The sequence below is a fragment of the Tupaia chinensis genome, unplaced genomic scaffold (assembly GCF_000334495.1).
Source record: "Tupaia chinensis unplaced genomic scaffold, TupChi_1.0 Scaffold000047_1, whole genome shotgun sequence".
NCBI classification, from domain to species: domain Eukaryota; kingdom Metazoa; phylum Chordata; class Mammalia; order Scandentia; family Tupaiidae; genus Tupaia; species Tupaia belangeri.
In genome coordinates this window covers 4,864,372-4,883,732 of record NW_006159505.1, presented here as the reverse complement: position 1 = coordinate 4,883,732, position 19,361 = coordinate 4,864,372, and the positions used below count along the sequence as shown (strand labels likewise).

The following is a 19,361-nucleotide window of genomic DNA, read 5'->3' as shown; positions in this document are numbered from 1 at the left end:
CACACACACACACACCAATCAGATATGGAAGACCTCATACTCAGCATCAGTAGATCTGCTAAATCCAGAAGGAGATGGAAATCATGACCCAGGAGATGCAGACAAATAAAATCAAAGAAGTGGTCAATAAACTGATTCCAGACAGCATTGGAAAAGACACAGAAAAGGGTTGCCAATCTATCCAACCTCTCTATGATGAGTTCGTCAGGAAAGCAAAAGTACAGAAGAAGCCCAAGTTTGAATTGGGAAAACTCATGGAGCTTCATGGTGATGGTTCTGCAAAAGCTGGAGACCAAACGGATGCTAAACAGATGCTAAAGTCGATCAAGCTGATGGACATGAACCACCAGTCCAAGAATTTGTTTAAAGTTTCTGACGTTTAATGGTAACAAATAAAAAGTCCTATTTGTGTGAAAAAGAAAAAAAGAAACAAGCCATTGTAGTGACAATCCCGTAAAGACTAGGGATAACCCAGTACTGCACTCTGCACCCTTCACCCTCCCTTGCGTTTTTGTCCTTCTTCCATCTTGGTACTTCCTTCTCAGAATATGCTTGGGGACAATGGGGATACAAACATGGCATTTCCTAATTTCAGAGAATATAATTTCACCAAGGAACTGGAGTTTGTACGTGTGCAAGGACAAGGAAGGGAACATGGTGTGATGAGACCCCACTCTCAATGGTGTCAAGGGTGCTCCACTCTCTTTCTCTCCGTCTCTCTCCAGCATACATACTTTTTCCTTTTTCATTTATTTGTATATCTATATATATTTTTTAATTTGACCAGAGAGGGACAGAAAGAAAGAGAGAATGTGAGGAAGCGAGCCACCAGGTCCAGGACTTGAATCATGGTCGGCCATGTGGGAATCCAGCACCCTTACCACCATGCCACCTGCTGGTCCCAGTACATACTTTTTCATAGAAGGGGGAAATAAAAGAACCTAAAAGTTTTAACTCACATTAACAAAGACAATTTTACTAACACATAAATAATGCCTAGAAATCATTAACAAAAAGTCCAACAATGCAATAGAGAAAAACGGCAAGGAAGAATAACAGATAATTCACAGAAAAGGAAATATCAATAGTTCTTTTTTAAGTTTATTTCTTTAGTAAGCATGAAAGACAGAGAGAGAAAGATAAGCACTCCCAACAGAGTCTCACACCGCAATCCCCAAACAGCCTTCCTCACCTATCAGGATCATGGGCACACACACCTGGGGTGTACACGTTGACTAGAGAACTGAACCCACAGTCTTCTACACGGATCTAACATCGCCTAGGCAGCACTTTACTACTGTACCACCAAGCCCATGACAAGTCTTAAACATGAAAAGAACTGCAAATTAAAAGTATACTTGGGTCAGCAGATGGCCTGAAGGTTACAGTGGCTGGATCCTATATGGCCGACTTTGCAGTTTGAGTCCTAGACCTGGAGGCAGGAAAATCATACATGCGCATTGGCATGTATGCCCAAGATCCCAAGAGGAAGATAGAAGAGAGGAGATTGTAGTATGGCCATCCCCTCTAGAGGGTGATTTCTTATTTTCTTTCTCTCTCTCTCTCTCTCTCTCTCTGGTGATTTTTTGCCCTATAGCAAAAACAAAATTAAAAAAAAAAAAAAAAGAAAGAATACTCAAATAGGCACAGACTAAAAACTCTGAGCCAAGGCAGTAGAAAATAGGCAACTTGCTGAAAGGAGTGTAACTGGTATAATCTCTATGAATGGCAATCTGATAATATCCACCAAAATTACTAAAGCATATATTCCTGAATATATATTTTGTATGTTATAATTTCTGCTTAATAGGTAGAAAAACATTAGGTCATCAGAAGTCTTGATGTATTTTTTTCTCTGTCTTTCTATGCAAAAATGCATCGTGACTTTTCCAACGCCCAATATAATGGGAGGGCATAATTATGTAATTATTGGAAACATAAATTATAACTGATAACACTGGTTGCCCTAGGGGAAAGAAAATGGATATTTGGGGCATAGAGTAGTATGAAAATTTGCAGATTTGTTCCCCGTATCCTCTTATGTACCTTCTGAATTATGAATGATATGAATGTATCACCAATTTGTAGATGTGAATAGTGTTGTTTAGACAGGTCTTGCTATGTCTTGATCCTCCTACCTTGGCTTCCAGAGTAGCTGAGGCCACAGGTGCACACCACCACATCCAGCTCATTCAGACAGAGTCTCCCTATGTTGTCCACACTGACTGAGAGCTTGCAATCCTCATGCCTCAGCCTCCCAAGCTGCTGGGACTACAGGTGCATACCACTGCACTTGGCTTTTTAGGGTGGGACAGGAAATGAACCCAGACCTCTCACATGGCCTCTGCCTGCTCAGTAGCAGCATCCAACATGTACAAACATCAACTGGGACTATATATTCTATTCTTAAAAAATAAAACTTATATTAGGTTATCGAGAAAGTCATAACGTATTTTTCTATGCAAAAATGCATCATGACTTTTCCAACAACCCAATAGTTTAAAAAGAGATGGCTACAAACCTTTAAACACAGATAGGAGTGACAGCCATTCCCAGAAGTAGTGTGAGTTCAAACCAATAAACTTATATTAGGTTATCGAGAAAGTCATAATGTATTTTTCTATGCAAAAATGCATCATGACTTTTCCAACAACCCAATAGTTTAAAAAGAGATGGCTACAAACCTTTAAACACAGATAGGAGTGACAGCCATTCCCAGAAGTAGTGTGAGTTCAAACCAAGGGGGACAATGCTGAATTCTAGGGTAGTTCTATCACTCACTAGTAGGCACACCACTTCCTCCCTCTGAGCCTGCTTCTCCTCCATAGGACGGAGACACTGGCCCAGCCACAATGGCATGGTGGTAATGTGGTCCCCTGCAAAGTTGGAAGACATTTAAAAAACCAGAGTTCAGTTCCTGGGTCAACCTAAACATGCCGGGCACACACGTGCCCATCAATCTAGCTGGCTGAAAGGCTGGGGTGTGGAGGATGGCAGTATGAAACCCTGTTAAAGTGACTGTCGTTTTCTTTCTCTTTCGTGAAAGAAAGAAATGAACTTTGAGAAAACACAAAGCAGATATTTCCACCTGCCCACCTCTGTGGGTTATTATAAGAATCAGATGAAATCATGGATATAAAAGCTCTCTGAAAAATCATAAAGTACCATATAATATAAGGTCTTCCAGAAACAGGAATATCAAGAGGGATGTGGTTATCATTGGAAGATGATTACTTGACTGAGGCATTTCTAATTTGAAGTAAGAGCCAGATTTAGAATTCATTTATCTAAACAGAGCCGATAAAGTCACCAGAGTATAACAGACATCCGAAGTAGAAATAATCAATAAACAGTAGTCAATGAACAGGATTATAGAGCTGCAGAACTGAGAAGGGCCCTGAAGGGCATCCAACCTTCGCTACTCTGCACCCCTGAGAATGTGTTGAAAACGCAGAATATCAAGTCCTACCAGCATCTACTCCATCAGAATCTGTATTTTAACAAAGGTCCCCAGGTAATGCACATTTTAAGTTTAAGAGGCATTCACCAAAGCCTCTCATTAAGGTACTAAGTAATTTACTCATGTTCACACAGTTAGTAATTAGCAAAATCAAGACTTGAACCCGGGCCTGGTCCCAATGGCCTGAGTGCACAGCTTGTATTTGCTTCCACTGATTCAAAACCTTTGAGATGTGGAACACCAAGACCTGCCATCCACAAATACACTTCTTTTGCATATTTCAAGAGAGTTATTCAGAAAGGCTGCAGACACAGAAATAGGATCTGAAAAGCTGTCCTTGATGAAGGAGATTTGCATCTGCAGAAATATCTACGGTAGCGAACAGCCATGCAAAACAGACTTTCTCCAAGGCTCCTTCTGTTTCTGTGTCATCTATTCCTTCTGAAGGCAGTTCTGAGATTACAAGAGATCTGGTGTGCATAACCAAATAAACTATGCGCTGCCACCTCTCCCCACAAGAAGTACCAAGCCCCTAATATTTTTTGAAGCCTCTACAATATAAAACTTTAGTCATCTGGTACTTCTTTGAGTCTCTTATTTGAAGGACTTCCATGCCCATGTGCACACTTAGAAATGTGGATGCCTTTTCTTCTGTTAATCTGTCTAGTGTCAGTTTATTTCTCGAACTCAAACATCGAACTTCCAGAGGGGGGATGGTAGCTCCCCTAGCCCTTTGCTCAGTCATCTAAACCTATCAATTCTTTTTGCAAAGTATCTCTGGCATCTGCCTATTTTTCACATCCTTCATTCACTACCCTTAAAGCTATTATTGTTCATATCGTGAAAAACCAGCTTCTTTCTCTTCCCCATGTAGTAACTTCCTCTTCTGCAAATAAGAGCTCACTTCCAGAGAGTGAGTTCTATGTAAATCCATAAGAAGGTGCAAGTCATTAACAAACATCAAATTTTAACATGATGATGAGCCAAACTTCAAGGTGCTTGAGAAATTAATCTCACCTGGTGACTGCAATTCGAATTCCTGAATTGGTCAGCCTGAAATACACCAGGCATGTGCATGAGTGCCCAGGATCGAATGAGCTGGTAGGCTGAAAGGAGAGGACCACAGCATGACCAGACCCTGGGAAGGGTACTCAACTCTCTGTGTCTCTGTCTCTCTCATTCACATGTACACAAGCACACCACGCTCTGTCATGAATAAACAAACAAAATCTAACAGGATGATTTCAGGCAGAATCTGTGTTTGAATACTACCAAGACCAGCTAGCTGTAACTTGGTAATTCTAAAACAGAAACTTCATGTTTTCACTCCCATTATTTCTTTCCTAGTACCTTCCTTTCTTTCCCCTAGAACAAATCCACTTTGCCTTTATGTAAAGAGATCCTCCATTCAAGTTAAGTTTTACAAATAAAACATAAGGCCCTAAATCTGCTTCCCAGTGCCATCTTCTGTACAAGTAAGCTCTCACCATCCACAAATATTCTCATTATCTTTGTCATCCTTTCCTGCAAACTGTATCCTAACAAACTAAAGTATTTCAGCATGTCTTAGGTACCTGTGATGCACAGACAGTACACAATGAAGAAGGCTTAAACACCTCTGAATACCTTTCCTACATAAATGAAAGAAAATAAAAAGTGCAGGTCTCTGTCCCATTTTCATTTCCACATCAAGAAGTTTTGACTTGGGACCAGTAGATGGAGTAATGGTTAAGATGTTGGACTTCCCCATGATCAACCACGGTTTAAGTCCCAGACAGCGGTTTGAAACTCACGCCGGGCGTATGTGTGAGCATGCGCCTGCACATACATCCCAAGAGGAGTATGGAGGAGAAGAGATTGCAGTGTGGCCATCCCCTCCAGTGGGTGATTTTTTTTTTTTTTTTTCTATATGGGGCGTGCGTGCGCCCGAGACAGACAGACAGAGAGAGACAGAGAGACAGAAAGCGAGAAATCACCCCCCCCCAGGGGGGGTGGCCATGCCACAATCCCTTCTCCTCCATTCTCCTCTAGGGATCTTGGGCACGCACACACATGCACCCGGCGTGAGTTTAAGCCACCTGGTCTGGGACGCAAACCGCGGTCGACCACGTACGTGGGAGTCTAGTGACATAGCCATTACCTAACTGCTGGTCCCTCCAGTGGGTGATTTCTTGCCTTCTGTCTCTCTGTTTCTCTGGCAAGCTTACATGCTCTATAGCAAAAATCTCTAAAAACAAAAAGTTTTGACTTTTTTAAAAGCAAATAATACAGGAAGGGGCTGACTCTCTGGCAGAGAGGTAATGCATGCTTAAGAGATGACAGATACCACACAGCAACTGTGGTTCAAATCCTTGGCCCAGTTGGCCTGAAGCACTGAGCACTCAGCCAAAGATCAGATGAGCCGGAGGACAAGAAGAAGGGGATCAGGGCATGACCAGACCAAGGATCTGCTCATCTCTCTCTCTCTCTCCCCCCACCCCCGCCTCTCTCTCTGATGTGCACACATTCTATCATTATATATATACATATATGTAAATATAAATAGTTTTGTATATATGAAAACTCTTCCCGATGCTCAGCCCCATTAGGGGTAAATGAGCAAACAGAGTCAGTTACCACAATATGAACACTAACCCCTGTCCAACAGACTCAACATGACAGCACTTCTCAACTTTTCCATAAGCTTGAACTTCCTTCCAAACAAAACTTTAAAATACAAAAAGTCCTGTTATTGGACGGGGAAGTTGAGCTCTCTTGTGTGAAATTCTTGGCTCTTTGAGTCTAGATCTCTAAGATCAGAGACCCGCCCTATGATGCAGGAAAAAGTCACAAACATGAGTGAAGTAGGAAAATAGAAGTTTTAATAGAAAAGTAATGATTTTTAAAAGCAAAGAAATACCACCCCCTCCACCCATGCAAGAAAGGCATGCAGGTAGACGGCCATTAGAGGACAACTACCCTGAGAACAGCATTAGGTGTTACTTTTATTGTGAAGTCTTGTCCTGAATATCTAGGAGAGGAGGTCTGTCATTGTAGCCAGGTCTGTTTGGATTGGTAGGCTTTCACCTGCTCTTGTGTACTTCTCTCAGGTAAGGAATCTGATTAGCCAATTACACATGTCCAGTATGGACTCTGAAGGTATAAGCATTGTATAAGGACGATCTGCCCCCTGGTTTTATTGCCCCAATGGGAATCAGGATGTCGACCAAGCATTTCAGTGAGATAACTTCTCTCTTGGTGCCAAGGGTCTAGCTGTGGTTCCTGGTGACAGTGATTGATGTGTAAGATGTCTCCTTTGCTCAATTATTGGAACACCCTGCTCATAATATCTACCTATAATAGTCCTCCCCACCCCCACCCTATAAGACAATGTTCACATTCCCAATTCCAAGGCATAGCACACAAGGTACTCAACCCTGGTTCCTGTACATAGTTCCTAACGTCCTGTAATATCCTGAGTATGAGGTGAAAGAATGATACAGCATCTTTTTTAAAAAATAATTATTTATTTATTTTTATTTACGATTATTATTTTATTTGTGATAGGACATGTGCACTAACCAAAAAGAGAGAGAGAGAGGGAAAGTAAGAAAGCAAGCCATCAGGTCTGGGATTCGAACCACAGTCAGCCATGTAGAAGTCCAGGACTTCAACTACCACACCCCACTATATCTTTTGCTATTTCGAGTGTGAGGATAATAGAACAATTGTATTTATAGTAATTTTTAGTCCTCAGCTTCCAACACAGGAGCTTCTAAAATCCTTAGTCTCTAGAGTGCTAAGAATCTCTTTCATGTGTTTATGAGCTGACTAGTGATAAGGGACCCTAAAGAGCTTCAGACCAGAAGACCAAGGCAGGACTGGTGGGTTGGAACTTTCAACCCCAACCAGTCCAGAGACGAGAGGGGCTAAAGATTAAGTTAGTTACCAATGGCCAATGACTGAATCAACTGTGCCTGTATAATGAACTCTCCTTAAGGACCTAAACAACAGGGTTTGGATAGCTTCCAGTTAGTGAGGACATCTAGGTGCCGAGAGGGTAGCATATGGGGGAAGGCTTGAAGCTCCACTCCTCTTCCCTCATACCCTGCCCTACGCATCTCTTCCAGCTGCCTCTTCCTGAGTCCCATTTCTTATAATAAATCCGTAATCAGAAGTAAACTTTTCCTGCATTCTATGAGCCATTCTAGCAAATTACTGAATGGGACTGGGGGGTATCAGGGAATCCCCAAGTTACAGCTCATAGGTGACAATACAGGAAGTCCAGGACTTGCAATTGACATACGAAGTGGGAGCAGTCTTGTGGGACACAGTCCTTAACTTGTAGAATCTGAGACTAAGTCCTGGCAGATAGTGTCAAAATTAGATCGAATCACTGGGCAGAGCTGGGGCAAGAGAATCACTTGGTGTGGGAGGAGGAAAACTACGTATTTGGTGTCAGAGTGCTGTCAGCAGAAACAGAGAGTACTCTGGTTTGTTTCCATCCTTCAAGTTCCTTATTCATCCAGTCCCTTTTACACCTTCTTACTTTTTTGCTCCAGTTGGTTCTCTGCTATCAGGTGTTTCTCCATCTCTCCCACTTAAGCACCTTGGTCAAACCATCTCTTTTTTCATTTTTTTCATTTTGATCTTCATTCATGATAGATCCCATGTGCACACACGTGACGGCAAGAGAGAAAGAGCGCTCACCTGCAGAGTCTAGTCATACCTCAACCCTCTTCCTCCACTCACCCAGACCATCGCATTTTGGACACTGGCACATGTGCCTGGAATGCTGCAAGCTGACCAGGCCAGGGATTCAAACCATGGCCACCACATGGGATCCTCATTCTCCTGAGTGGCACATTACTGCTGCACTCCAGAGCCGGCCCCCATCTCTCTCTTTTTTTTTTCTTTCTTTTTAGGTTTTTGCCATAGATGTGCACTCACCAGAGAGAGACAGGGAAAGTTGGGGAGGGGGGGGGGGGGGGGGAAGGGGGGCAAGTGAGAAATCACTCTCCAGTGGTGATGGCCCATCAACTTCCCTTTTCCTCCATTCTCCTCTTGAGATTTTGGGCACACATACACATGTGACCCTAGTGATTTTCAAGCTGCAAGGTCTGGGACGGGAACCATGGTTGGCCACGTAGGAGACCAGTGCTTTAGCCACCACATCACCTGCTGGCCCCATAAGCTACACATTCTTAACCACTGTGGTAGACATGGTATAAATAAAAAAAAAAATTAACTGTTGGAATTCCCACATGGCTGACCACAGTTTGAATTCCAGACCGGGCAGCTTGCTTTCTCACTCACCCTCTCTCTATCTTTCTCTGGCAGAAATCATGTGAAATAATAATAATAATAATAAATAGTAAGTTAAATAAATAAAAAATAATTAACTATGAAACAACTTGTGGTACAGAATGGATTTGAACTCAGTATTTGGAGAATGAAAATATTAGGGACAAAAGGAAGGCATTTGGCAACTGAGGAAATGGAGGTCGCCAGTTCTTAAAAATGTGCACGGAAGTACAGATAACCCAGTCTTCTCACTGAAGACAACCCGAGGACAGAATAAATCCCCTGCCCCAAAGTTACCTTAGTCATACCTAGAACCGGCATTACATGTCTTCCTACTGCACCACCTTAAAGGAGTACATACAGCTTTAGGAGGCTACAAAAGCCATATGCAAGAGTGCTATTCTAACATAACAGAATATTTATTCTAACAGTAAGAGAAGTTGGATGGAGCCAAATGGTGGCATGGTTTGCCTAAGAGACCTTCACATACAAGGTGATACACCCTAGACCCAGGTTGGCTAAGGGAGGGATGGATCAAGGTGTGTGAATCCTGGGGAGTGTGAGCGTGTGTATCTCTCTGAAGAAAAAATAATAGAAGGAAGAAAAAGAAGTATGCAGGAATCTAATGCTATCTGCTAGACAAAAGGTATTTAATACCAGTTAATTAAATGTTCAACTTTTTAAAATCTTAAGTTTGTTTCATAATATTAATTAATTTTTGTCTTAACTTTTCTAAAATGCACTGCATATTTTGCTATATAAAGGGCATATCGGTAATTTAACCTTTTCTCAAAAACACAAGGTAATGATAACAAACAGGAATTGTTATCTGTACTATATCAGATAACGATAGCCCGGGAACTACTGAGTTATATATAAAGGATTTTTTGGACTATTTGCACCTCCTCGAGAAACTCTGGCTGCTTATTTTTTAAGAGGTTTTTTTTTTTTTTCTTTTTTTTGGAGAGGTTTTTGCTACAGGGCGCATGCGCTCTCAGGCAACAAGAGAAAAAGAGAAATCGCCCCCAGGGGGCATGACAAAGCCACAATCCCTTTTTCTCCATTCTCCTCTCGGGATTATGGGCACACAGGCACACACGCTGTGATGAGTTTTAAGCCACCAGGTCCAGGACTTGAGCCATGGTTGACTACGTGAGAGTCCAGCTACATAATCATCCGTTGGTTCCAACTCTGGCTGCTTTTGAAAGTGTCTCTTACTGCTTAGTCGGGCGATCAGCTATGACTGATTCCTTAAAACTGTCAGGGGGCGGCCTGTAGACCCCATCCCTCTTCAGGTACTTCCTACTCATCTGCTGGGATTTAAGAAACCAAATATGTAAGTTTATTAGAATAATTTCTAAAAGTAAATAGTAAAAAAGAGCTGAATAAAAGCTTAAGACATCTATAGGTTGAACCAATTCATTTTATATGAATTGGTTGGTTGGTTCTGTAAGTGTCCTGTGCATGGAGCCAGATCCCACATGGTGGACCATAGTTTGAATTCTGGCCCCAGTTGCTTTAAAAGCACACCAGGCACGTGTGCATGTGAGCCCAAAATCCTGACAAGATGTAGAAATAGAGATGGAATTACAGCATGACCATGATTTCCCTCTTTCTTTCTCTCCAGAGAGTGCATACACCCTCTGGCAACAGAAAATGAAACAAAAGAATATTTGTTTTGTATCTGCCAAACTTATTAAAGAGGGCTCTATGGCCAAATCATATCCATTAAATACCCCTAAATGTCAGAATTCCTTGGAACAAGTTCTGGTCTATATAATAGAAACGTTTAAAAAAAAATGTTATTTTTAATTACCAGAGAGTGCATGAGAGAGAGAGAGTGGCACAGTGGTTAAGGCAGCTGAATTTCACGTGGCTAACTATGTGGTTGAGTCCCAGACCTGGCAGCTTGAGAAACTAGTCAGGCATATGTCCTAAAAGAAGAAATGATTGCAGTATGACCACACTCCATTGGGGGTGGGGGTGCTTTCTCATCTCTAACCCCTGCCCTGTCTCTCTCCAGGAAAAAAAAAAAAAAAAAACGAGAGAAAGATAGCGCCCTTCAATGGGTGCTATCTCCTCCATCCCTCCAAACCATTAGGAGTTGGGGTGCCCATGCACACATGCTCAACATGTTTATCAAGTCTCCAGGGCCACGATTCAAGCCGCCATCGGCCATGTGGAATACGATTCCCTTAACCACTGCACTGTGAGGCCGGCCCTTGAACTTTCTTTTTTTCAAGCACTCAATTTGTTTTGAGTTTAAAGTCTACTTCAGGGTTCAGCAAACTATGACCTGCAGACCAAAGCTGCTGCCCAATTTTGTATGTCCTACAACATAAGAGTGTTTTTCATATGATGAGGCCCGTCCTGTGGGTAGCACAGATAACAGGGGTGCTACTGAGTCATGCTGGAGACCATGTGAGAGGACTTTGGGTGCCTCTCCCAGTTGTGTCTCAATACACCAGGAGTGTCTATGATCCCGGCTGGCTGCAGAGTGGTGGTGAGGATCATGGCGTAAAGACCTTGTGAAGCATATCTGTCGCTCTCTTCCTCTTTCATTTAAGAAACAAACTTTAAAAAAAAAATCTTTACATGTTTAAATTATTAGTATAAATAAAAAAACAAGGGACCAACAGATGGCATAATGGTTGCATCACTGGACTCCCACAAGGTCAAACATAGTTCAAGTCCCAGACCCAGAAGCTTAAAACTTGTGCCGGGCATAAGTGCATGTGTGCCCAGGGTCCCAAGAGGAGAATAGAGAAGAAAGGACTGTGGCGTGGCTATCTCCCCTGGTGGGTGATTTCTTGCTTTCTGTCTCTGTCTCTCCAGGGAGTGCACACACCCTTACAGTATAAATCTCTCTTTAAAAAAAAAAAAAAAAGATGAATATTTAGTGACACATAAAAATAACACCTGAAATCAGGCATTGGCAACTGGATTCACATGGGAAAGGTTCTGGGTTTGTGTATCTGGCTCTTCATAGAAAAAGTCTGTTAACCCCTTGTCCCCTGCCCACTAGAAAGTAAGGTCCATGAAGGCAGGCCTCTGTCTTGACTGCTGCTTTAGCTCCAGTACCTAGACCATCCCTGGCATTCATAAGCACTGCTATTTGTGAAATTTTGATAAGTGACATACAGCTGAAATAAACTTTAAGAACCCAAACAAATGGGTCAAAGTTGTGGAAGTCTCTCAATTGCACCGGTCCTTACAACCTTAAAGAATAGTAGGATGTCATGGATAAAGGCAGTACTGCTTTCATCCACGAAAATGTTAATACCTAGGCATAGATGAGAAGCAGCCTTCTAATTCCTCAGCAGTTTTCCTAGGGTGAGTGTAAAAATAGCTGAGTTCATATAATATCAAAAATGCAGCTAATGTGCAAGTAAGAAATTCTGCAGTTCTACAATGTCCCCAGCTAATAATCAGACTGGATCATTTTTTAATTATTTATGTAGTTTTCTTCTTTGTCATTTGCCAGAGGACATGTGCGCTTTGCCAGAGAGAGGTGGAGGGAAGAAAGCACCCCCCAATGGAATATGGTCACACCACAATCCCTTCTCCTCCATTTCTCCATCCTGTTGGGATTTGGGACACACGTGTACATGTACCCAGCAGGTTTTTCAAGCTGCCAGGTCCAGAATCCAATTCACAGTTGGCGATGTGATTTCCGAATCCCTTAATCACAAGGCCACAGGGATGGCCCAAGTTTTTAATGTTTTTCTTTCATGAGAGTGAGAGAAAGACAAACACAAACACAACTGAGTCTCACATCAGGATCACCTCTACCACCCAGCCTACCATCTTCTGTATGTATCCAGGTTCACCTGAGCCACTGAGCCAGGCCCAGACTGATGATGTCTTCAGACAGAACTACATGCATATCACCAGTCAACAGTCGCCCCAGAGCACCTGGATGGCTGCTCTTTATTTTCATATTTATATTACACATTTTCTATGTAGAACAAACTCAATTAAGTCCACTTCACAAAGACAATCCTGAAATATCTGCTATATGTACAGTTCTATCGCTGGGGCCTAGGACACATATCCCCAAAAGATGGCTGCAAGAGACCAGATGCACCATCCCAATGCATTTCCTTGTTATATTTTAAGCTGGTTATTGTGAGAAACTGCAGACACAGGAGTAGCTCTGAAAAGCTGTCCTTTTGGTAAAAGAAATTTGTATAATAGTAAAGAAATCTAAGTAGTAAAGTATCTATATCAGGGAGACAGGTTTTTGTCTTTTTTTTAAGAGAGCGATATTTGATATAGGGCATATGCACTTGCCAGAGAGAGAGACAGAGAGACAGAAAGCAAGAAATCACCCCTCCCCCCCAGGGGGGATGGCCATGCTGCAATCCCTTCTCCTCCATTCTCCTCTCAGGATTTTGGACATGCACACACACATTCCCTGCTTGAGTTGGAAGTCATCAGGTCCAGGATTTGAACCACAGTCAGCTATGGGGGAATACACCAATATAATCATTACGCCATCTGCGGGTCCCAGGAAGACAATTTTTACCACCTAAGAGACTCAGCTGCATAAACAAGGCAACCTCCATTCACATACACTTCATCTCTTGACTGTCCCATAGCTCGCGTACACCACCTCCCAGAAGCCCCCAGCAACCATTCTTTCCTGTAGCTCATGCTGCAATATAAGCTTTCTCCACCTGACCCTTGTTGGAGTCCAGTGTGTTCTGTGGGACTCCCAAGTGTATGTACAAATTAAATACAGTTTGTCTCCTGTTAATCTGGTTTGTGTCAACTTAATTCAGAGCCCAGCCAAAGAATGTAGAAGGGTGGAGGGAAGCCATGTTTCACTCCCCTACACTGTAATAGTACAACTCTATCCTGGAACGAGTACAATCCTGTAAAACAGCCTAACCTGTAATGACCACCCTCACGGCCCACATGCCTAGCTTGGTTTGTGACCTATTTTCAGAATGAAAAATTGTAAAGCTTTCTTCATGATACTGTTTCTCAGGTACACCTAGAAATTAACGTTGATGAAAGCAGTATCAGTCCTCTCAAAGGCATTCTTTTCATTAAAGAAGACAAAGTTCAACAGTTGTTTTCATAATCTTAAGTAAGAGTACTCTCATTTTGTATTTACAAACTGTTTAGTGTCTGGATGAGTTCTCATACAAAAGAATGCCTGGAATTGAGGAAGGAAATAATTCATATCCTTTGGAAGACCTAAGTAAGTTGGTAGAAACAAGACCGTTTCAAATCTTGGGCCTCACACAATCTAAAGGTATTATACTTTATAAGTATCTATTAAATAAAAGGCTCAGTTTTTTTCTGCTCCTCACTTAAAATTACTTTTAACACAGGCCAACATGACCACATATCAATTACTTACAGAGTTAACTCTTGGTCACAAAAATATACAAGTATGTTAAAGATCACCAAGTTTCTTCTGGAAAAAGGACAACATAAGTCTGAGTTTCACTTTTATATCTTCCTGACTTTTTTTTTAAAAAACTCAGGAGTCTCCTGACAAAAGCCAATAGTCATTGCTAGTTTCAGTTTCCTGATAGTCCTCATTATTTTCAAAACCCACTGTGGCCTAGTGGTTAAAAGAACCGGATCTCACTGTTGAAATCCCAGAAACACACTGGGCAGGTAGGTGTACATGTGTGTCCAAAATCCTGACCTGAGGGAGAAATGGAGGGGAGGGATTGTGGCCACATGACCTCGCCCCACTGAGGGGAGGTGCTCCCTCTCTCTGTCTCTCATCTCTTTCTGGTGAGCACACGTGCCCTCTGGCAACTAAAAAAAATAAATTTGATCCTTATGCACGGTACAGTACTATGGTCTAACAAGAACTCATGGTGAGTAAAGGTTTTCTTTTTCTATTTCTTCTTAATGAGCCATTGTTATGTACAATTTTACCTAGCTCTAACTGGACCAATGACTGATACCACAGAGATTTCGGATTATAAACTCTTATCACCCACAATCCTCTACAGGAAAATTACAAATTCTTCTTTCACTGGCTATGTTAAGATTATCTTTGTTTTCAAAAATCCATCCTCCTTAATTTATGAGACTCTCTGCTGTCTGCTTTGTAATCACTTTTTCTTTAGAACTGTAATTCACAGAAAAGAACATCACTGACAATCGATTATATTTACAAAATAACCAGTAGAGCCAATGTTGAGTGTTCACAACATAATGTGATGTTATGCTGAAGGTAGTGAATATGTTTCTATCTTGGACTGGATTTGTTCTTTACACGCCATATACATCCTTTTAAAAACCCTACCACACTCTATAAAGATGTATAGGATTACATGTAAACAATAAATTACAATAATAATTGCTTTAATTAAACTAGATTAGATTTAAAAGACTAGCTGCCTCTTCTGGAACATTTTAAAACTGATAGAACATATCAGCTGTTTCAAGAACTGACAAAGTGCAACTTGTAGGTGCTGGTCTTAACGCTCAATGTTAGCATTATCTGTCTAAGCCAAATCAATAAACACACTTTACAAGAGTTTTCACAAAGAATGAGTAAGTAAAATGTATAGTAACATTACTACTAAATAAAGTCTATGGCGGGACCAGCAGTTGGTATAATGGTTATGTTGCTGTACTCCCATGAAGTCAACCACGGCTCGAGTCCTGGACCCGGTGGCTTAAACTCATGCCAGGTACATGTACGTGCATGACCAAGAGCCCGAGAGGAGAATGGAGGAGAAGGGATTGTGGCATGGCCATCCCCCCTGGGGGTGATTTCTTGCTTTCTGTCTCTCTGTCTCTCTGTCTTTCTGGTGAGCGTACACACGGTATAATAAAATCCTCTCCAAATAAATAAATAAATAAAAGTCTATAGCAAGCAGTGCCAAATAACACACAGAATACAATTCATGTCCTGCTCTTAAAGAGAAATTTAAAATACAGCTTCTCCCCCATTTAATTCTAGCCCCACATCTCCAAAACTGTGGCGATAACGTGCCAAAGTACAGAGATCCTCTCAATACACCCAGCCAAGCACAGTGGACATGCTCACACGACCCAGGTTCTAGTTATTCCTTTGCCACAGGCAGGAAGAGTAAGATACACAAAACAGATCTGTGAAACTAATATTCTTCACTAAATCCGTGAGGCCAGGAATAAACAGATGAACCAAGTCTATAGCCAGCCAGACAGGTTTACCTTTGATGGCTTCGGGTTTTGCACCTGTAAAATTCCATCACTCACAATTCACTTTTCTAGCTTAAACCATGGAAAGCAAAGGCTCTGCGATACTAAGCCAAAAGGTGGACTATGACGTTAAAAATTCAATGTCAAATTTTCTGATCTCCATGTGTTTCTCTACCTTTGTAATATTTTTTTGATAATTATTTTATTTAGCTTTATTTACTTATTTATTCATTTATTTCAATTTGACCAAAGAGGGGCAGAGTGAGTGAGAGAGAGGGGGAAAATGAGAAAATAAGCCGCCAGATCCAGGACTCAAACTGTGGTTGGCCACATGGGAATCCAGTGCTACCTGCCAGCCCCTACCTTTGTAATCTAAAGAGGAAACCGCTGAAATACAATGCATTGGGAAAATTTAACAGTAAAAGATACCACTGATGCCTAAGACAAAGTATAAAACCTCAAATGTTCCAGCCTCAGTCTTAAAAACAGGGCTATTTGTGGCCAGCAGGTGGTGTAGTGGTTAAGGCACTGGACACCTACATGGTCAACTGCAGTTCGAGTCCCAGACCCAGAAACTTGAAACTCATGCCAGGGTCGTGTGCATGTGCCCAAAATCCCAAGAAGAAAATGGAGACAGATTGTGGCATGGCCATACCCCGTAGGGGGGTGATCTCTCATTTTCTGTCTCTCTGTCTCCATTTCTCCAGCACGTGTACATACCCTATAACAAAAAATCTCTTCCAAAAAAAAAAGAAAGAGAGAGAGAGAGAGAGAGAGAGAGAGCAGATTTCATTTTTTCTAAAATATCTCTAGTTTGTAGCTAGGCATGTTCTAGTACATTCAAAATGGCAAATACATCTTTTTCTCCTGGCAGTAATAGGTCTCACAGGTAAAAATACACAGCTTATCAAAAATACACATTTGGAAACTGAAAATCTCACTTTCTTTATTTTGCCATACACTTCAGGCCCCGCTTATTAGTTTCAATTCTGCTCTGGCTCTATTTCCAGTCAGTTTCACTTCTGACTTTGCTGCCCCAAAGTTGAGAATTGTGATCCTGGGGAGAAACTGAAAAGTAAACACTACATAAGAACACAGCTTTTCCAGTCAAAGGAAAACGCGACGTTTTCACAAGAAAAACAGAGAAACAAAAAAGAAAAAATCTTAAATTCCCGATGGCATTTTTGTCACATAAAAATAGCGACTTTAGGATGATGTCTTCTAAGTTTCTAAAGCTTCTACATACAGTTTTATTTACGGGCCACAGCAGCTCCAAGAGTGTCATTCTATTTTCTGGATACACACTATATATGACACTTTTTTCCAGGTCACAGAGGACTTAAATATTTGTGGAAGGGATCAGTGTACACAACATAGGACTGCGCTTACATCCCATAACACGGCTTTCTCTCTTACCAACAAAATGATTTTTTTTAGGTTTTTGCCATCGGCCTGTTGTGCCTGTCAGAGAGAGACAGAGAGAGGGAAAGTGAAAAATTAAGGTGGATGGCTATGCCGTAATCCCACGCATGCCCCCACCCCCGCACGCCCATCATGAGCTTCAAGCCACCGAGTCTGGAACTAGACCCACTGTCAGCTATGTGGGAGTCCAGCATCTTAACCGTGACACTACCTGCTGGCCCGCAAAACAAGACTTTTTAAAAATGGTAGATGATCGAATTAGATGAACGAAAGCAAACTACCTAAATAAACATATGTTTAGAAGTGGGCAATATATACCATGTACAGCTAAATTAAGCTTAACACCTGCTCTTGTGCTGCTACCATTTTTTTTAAACCATATATACTTTTTTAATTTTATTTAACCTTCTTTCTTTCTTTAAATTTGACCAGAGAGGGACAGAGTGAGAGTGAGAAAGTGAGAGAGCCAAGCCCCAGGTCCAGGACCCAAACCACGGTTGGCCATGTGTGAGTCCAGCGCCCTTAACCATCATGCCACTTGCCAGCCCCATTAACCTTGCATTTTAATCCCATTGAATCCAGTCTTTCCTTCCTCATTTTAGGTTATAAAGTTCTTCAAAGAAAAGATTCATACGCAAAAAAAGAATTGAAAAATAAAAATATACTGAGTTCCTATCTGTGTATAACCTGCACAGTGGTAGGTTAGGGGCTGTGGGAAATAAATCAGAAAGCCTGATGGCCCCAAACTTTGAGATAAATGAAAACTTTCCACCAGAACCCTGCGGCAAATGGAAATCAAAGACCTAGACTGGAGTCCCTATGTTGACTCTGAGTGAATTTATAAGTTACCTGGCGCTTAGATTCCTCATCTGTAAAAGGAAATAGCTACTGATAGAAATCTCCCATGCAGAAGAATTCCAAATAATTGTAGATACTCTGCCCTCAAAGAAGGGAATTTAGGGGCCAGCAAGTGACATAGTGATTAAGGTGCTAGATCCCCCACATGGTTGACCACGGTTCAAGTCCCAGACCCAGAGGCTTGAAACTCAAGCCAGATGCATGTGTGAGCGTGCCCACAATCCTAAGAGGAGAACAGATAAGGGACTGTGGTGTAGCCATACCCCCTGAGGGATGATTTCTCACTTTCTCTCTCTCTGTCTCTCTAGCAAGCACATGTGCCCTATAGCAAAAAAAATTTCTCAAAAAAAAAATATATATATATATAAATTCTCACCACTTGGGCCAGCAGGTGGCATGGTGCTTAAGGCACAGGATCTCACATGGCCGACTGTACAGTTTGAGTTTAGGGCTTGAAACACATGCCAGGCACGTGTGTGTGCATGCCCAAAATCCCAAGAGGAGAAAGAAGAAGAAACTGCAGCCTGGCCATCCCCTCTGGGGGGTGATTTCTCACTCTCTCTCTGTCTCTCTTTGGCAAGCACATACACTCTATTGCAAAAATCTAAAATAGATAGATAGATAGATAGATATAAATTCCCACCACTCATGCATGGGCTAGACCTAATGACTTCCTTCTGAAAGGTGTAGAGGGAAGAGTGAAAAGAGTAACCTTACTGCAGAGAAACTTGATAAACACAACCTGTGGTACTGTGATTTATCTAACAAATATGTATTTTGGTCTTCACCTCCTTGTTCCAAGCCAGAGCTTGTAAAACCTTTACAATGTCCTCAGCAATAGGCATGCTAGGAGAATCTTTTCTTATAATACTTAGTCTTTGACCCCAGTTCCAAGAACAGAATGTCTAACTCTCTTGGAACTTCCTGGGTACTAAGAGCATCTTTTTCTTTTTTTCTTTTTTTTTTTTTTCTTTTGGAGAGGTTTTTGCTATAGGGTGCGTGCACTCGCCAGAGAGACAGAAAGAGACAGAGAGACAGAAAGCGAGAAATCACCCCCTGGGGTGATGGCCACGCTGCAATTCCTTCTCCTTCATTCTCCTCTCGGGATATGGGCGTGCACGCACACGCGCCCGACGTGAGTTTAAGCCACCAGGTCCGGAACTCAAACCGTGGTCGA

The 19,361-nt window shown here is 41.8% G+C and overlaps 1 protein-coding gene across 1 annotated transcript in view; it reads right to left on the bottom strand.

Annotated features, from left to right (window-relative positions):
• The window catches only part of UVRAG (UV radiation resistance associated), a 309,776-nt gene extending 290,747 nt beyond the window's left edge, over positions 1-19,029 (bottom strand). The window contains exon 1 of the mRNA XM_006141150.3: positions 18,973-19,029. Coding sequence (XP_006141212.1) covers positions 18,973-19,029 — 57 coding nt within the window. The remainder of the gene's footprint in view (positions 1-18,972) is intronic.
• Positions 19,030-19,361: the final 332 nt, after the last annotated feature.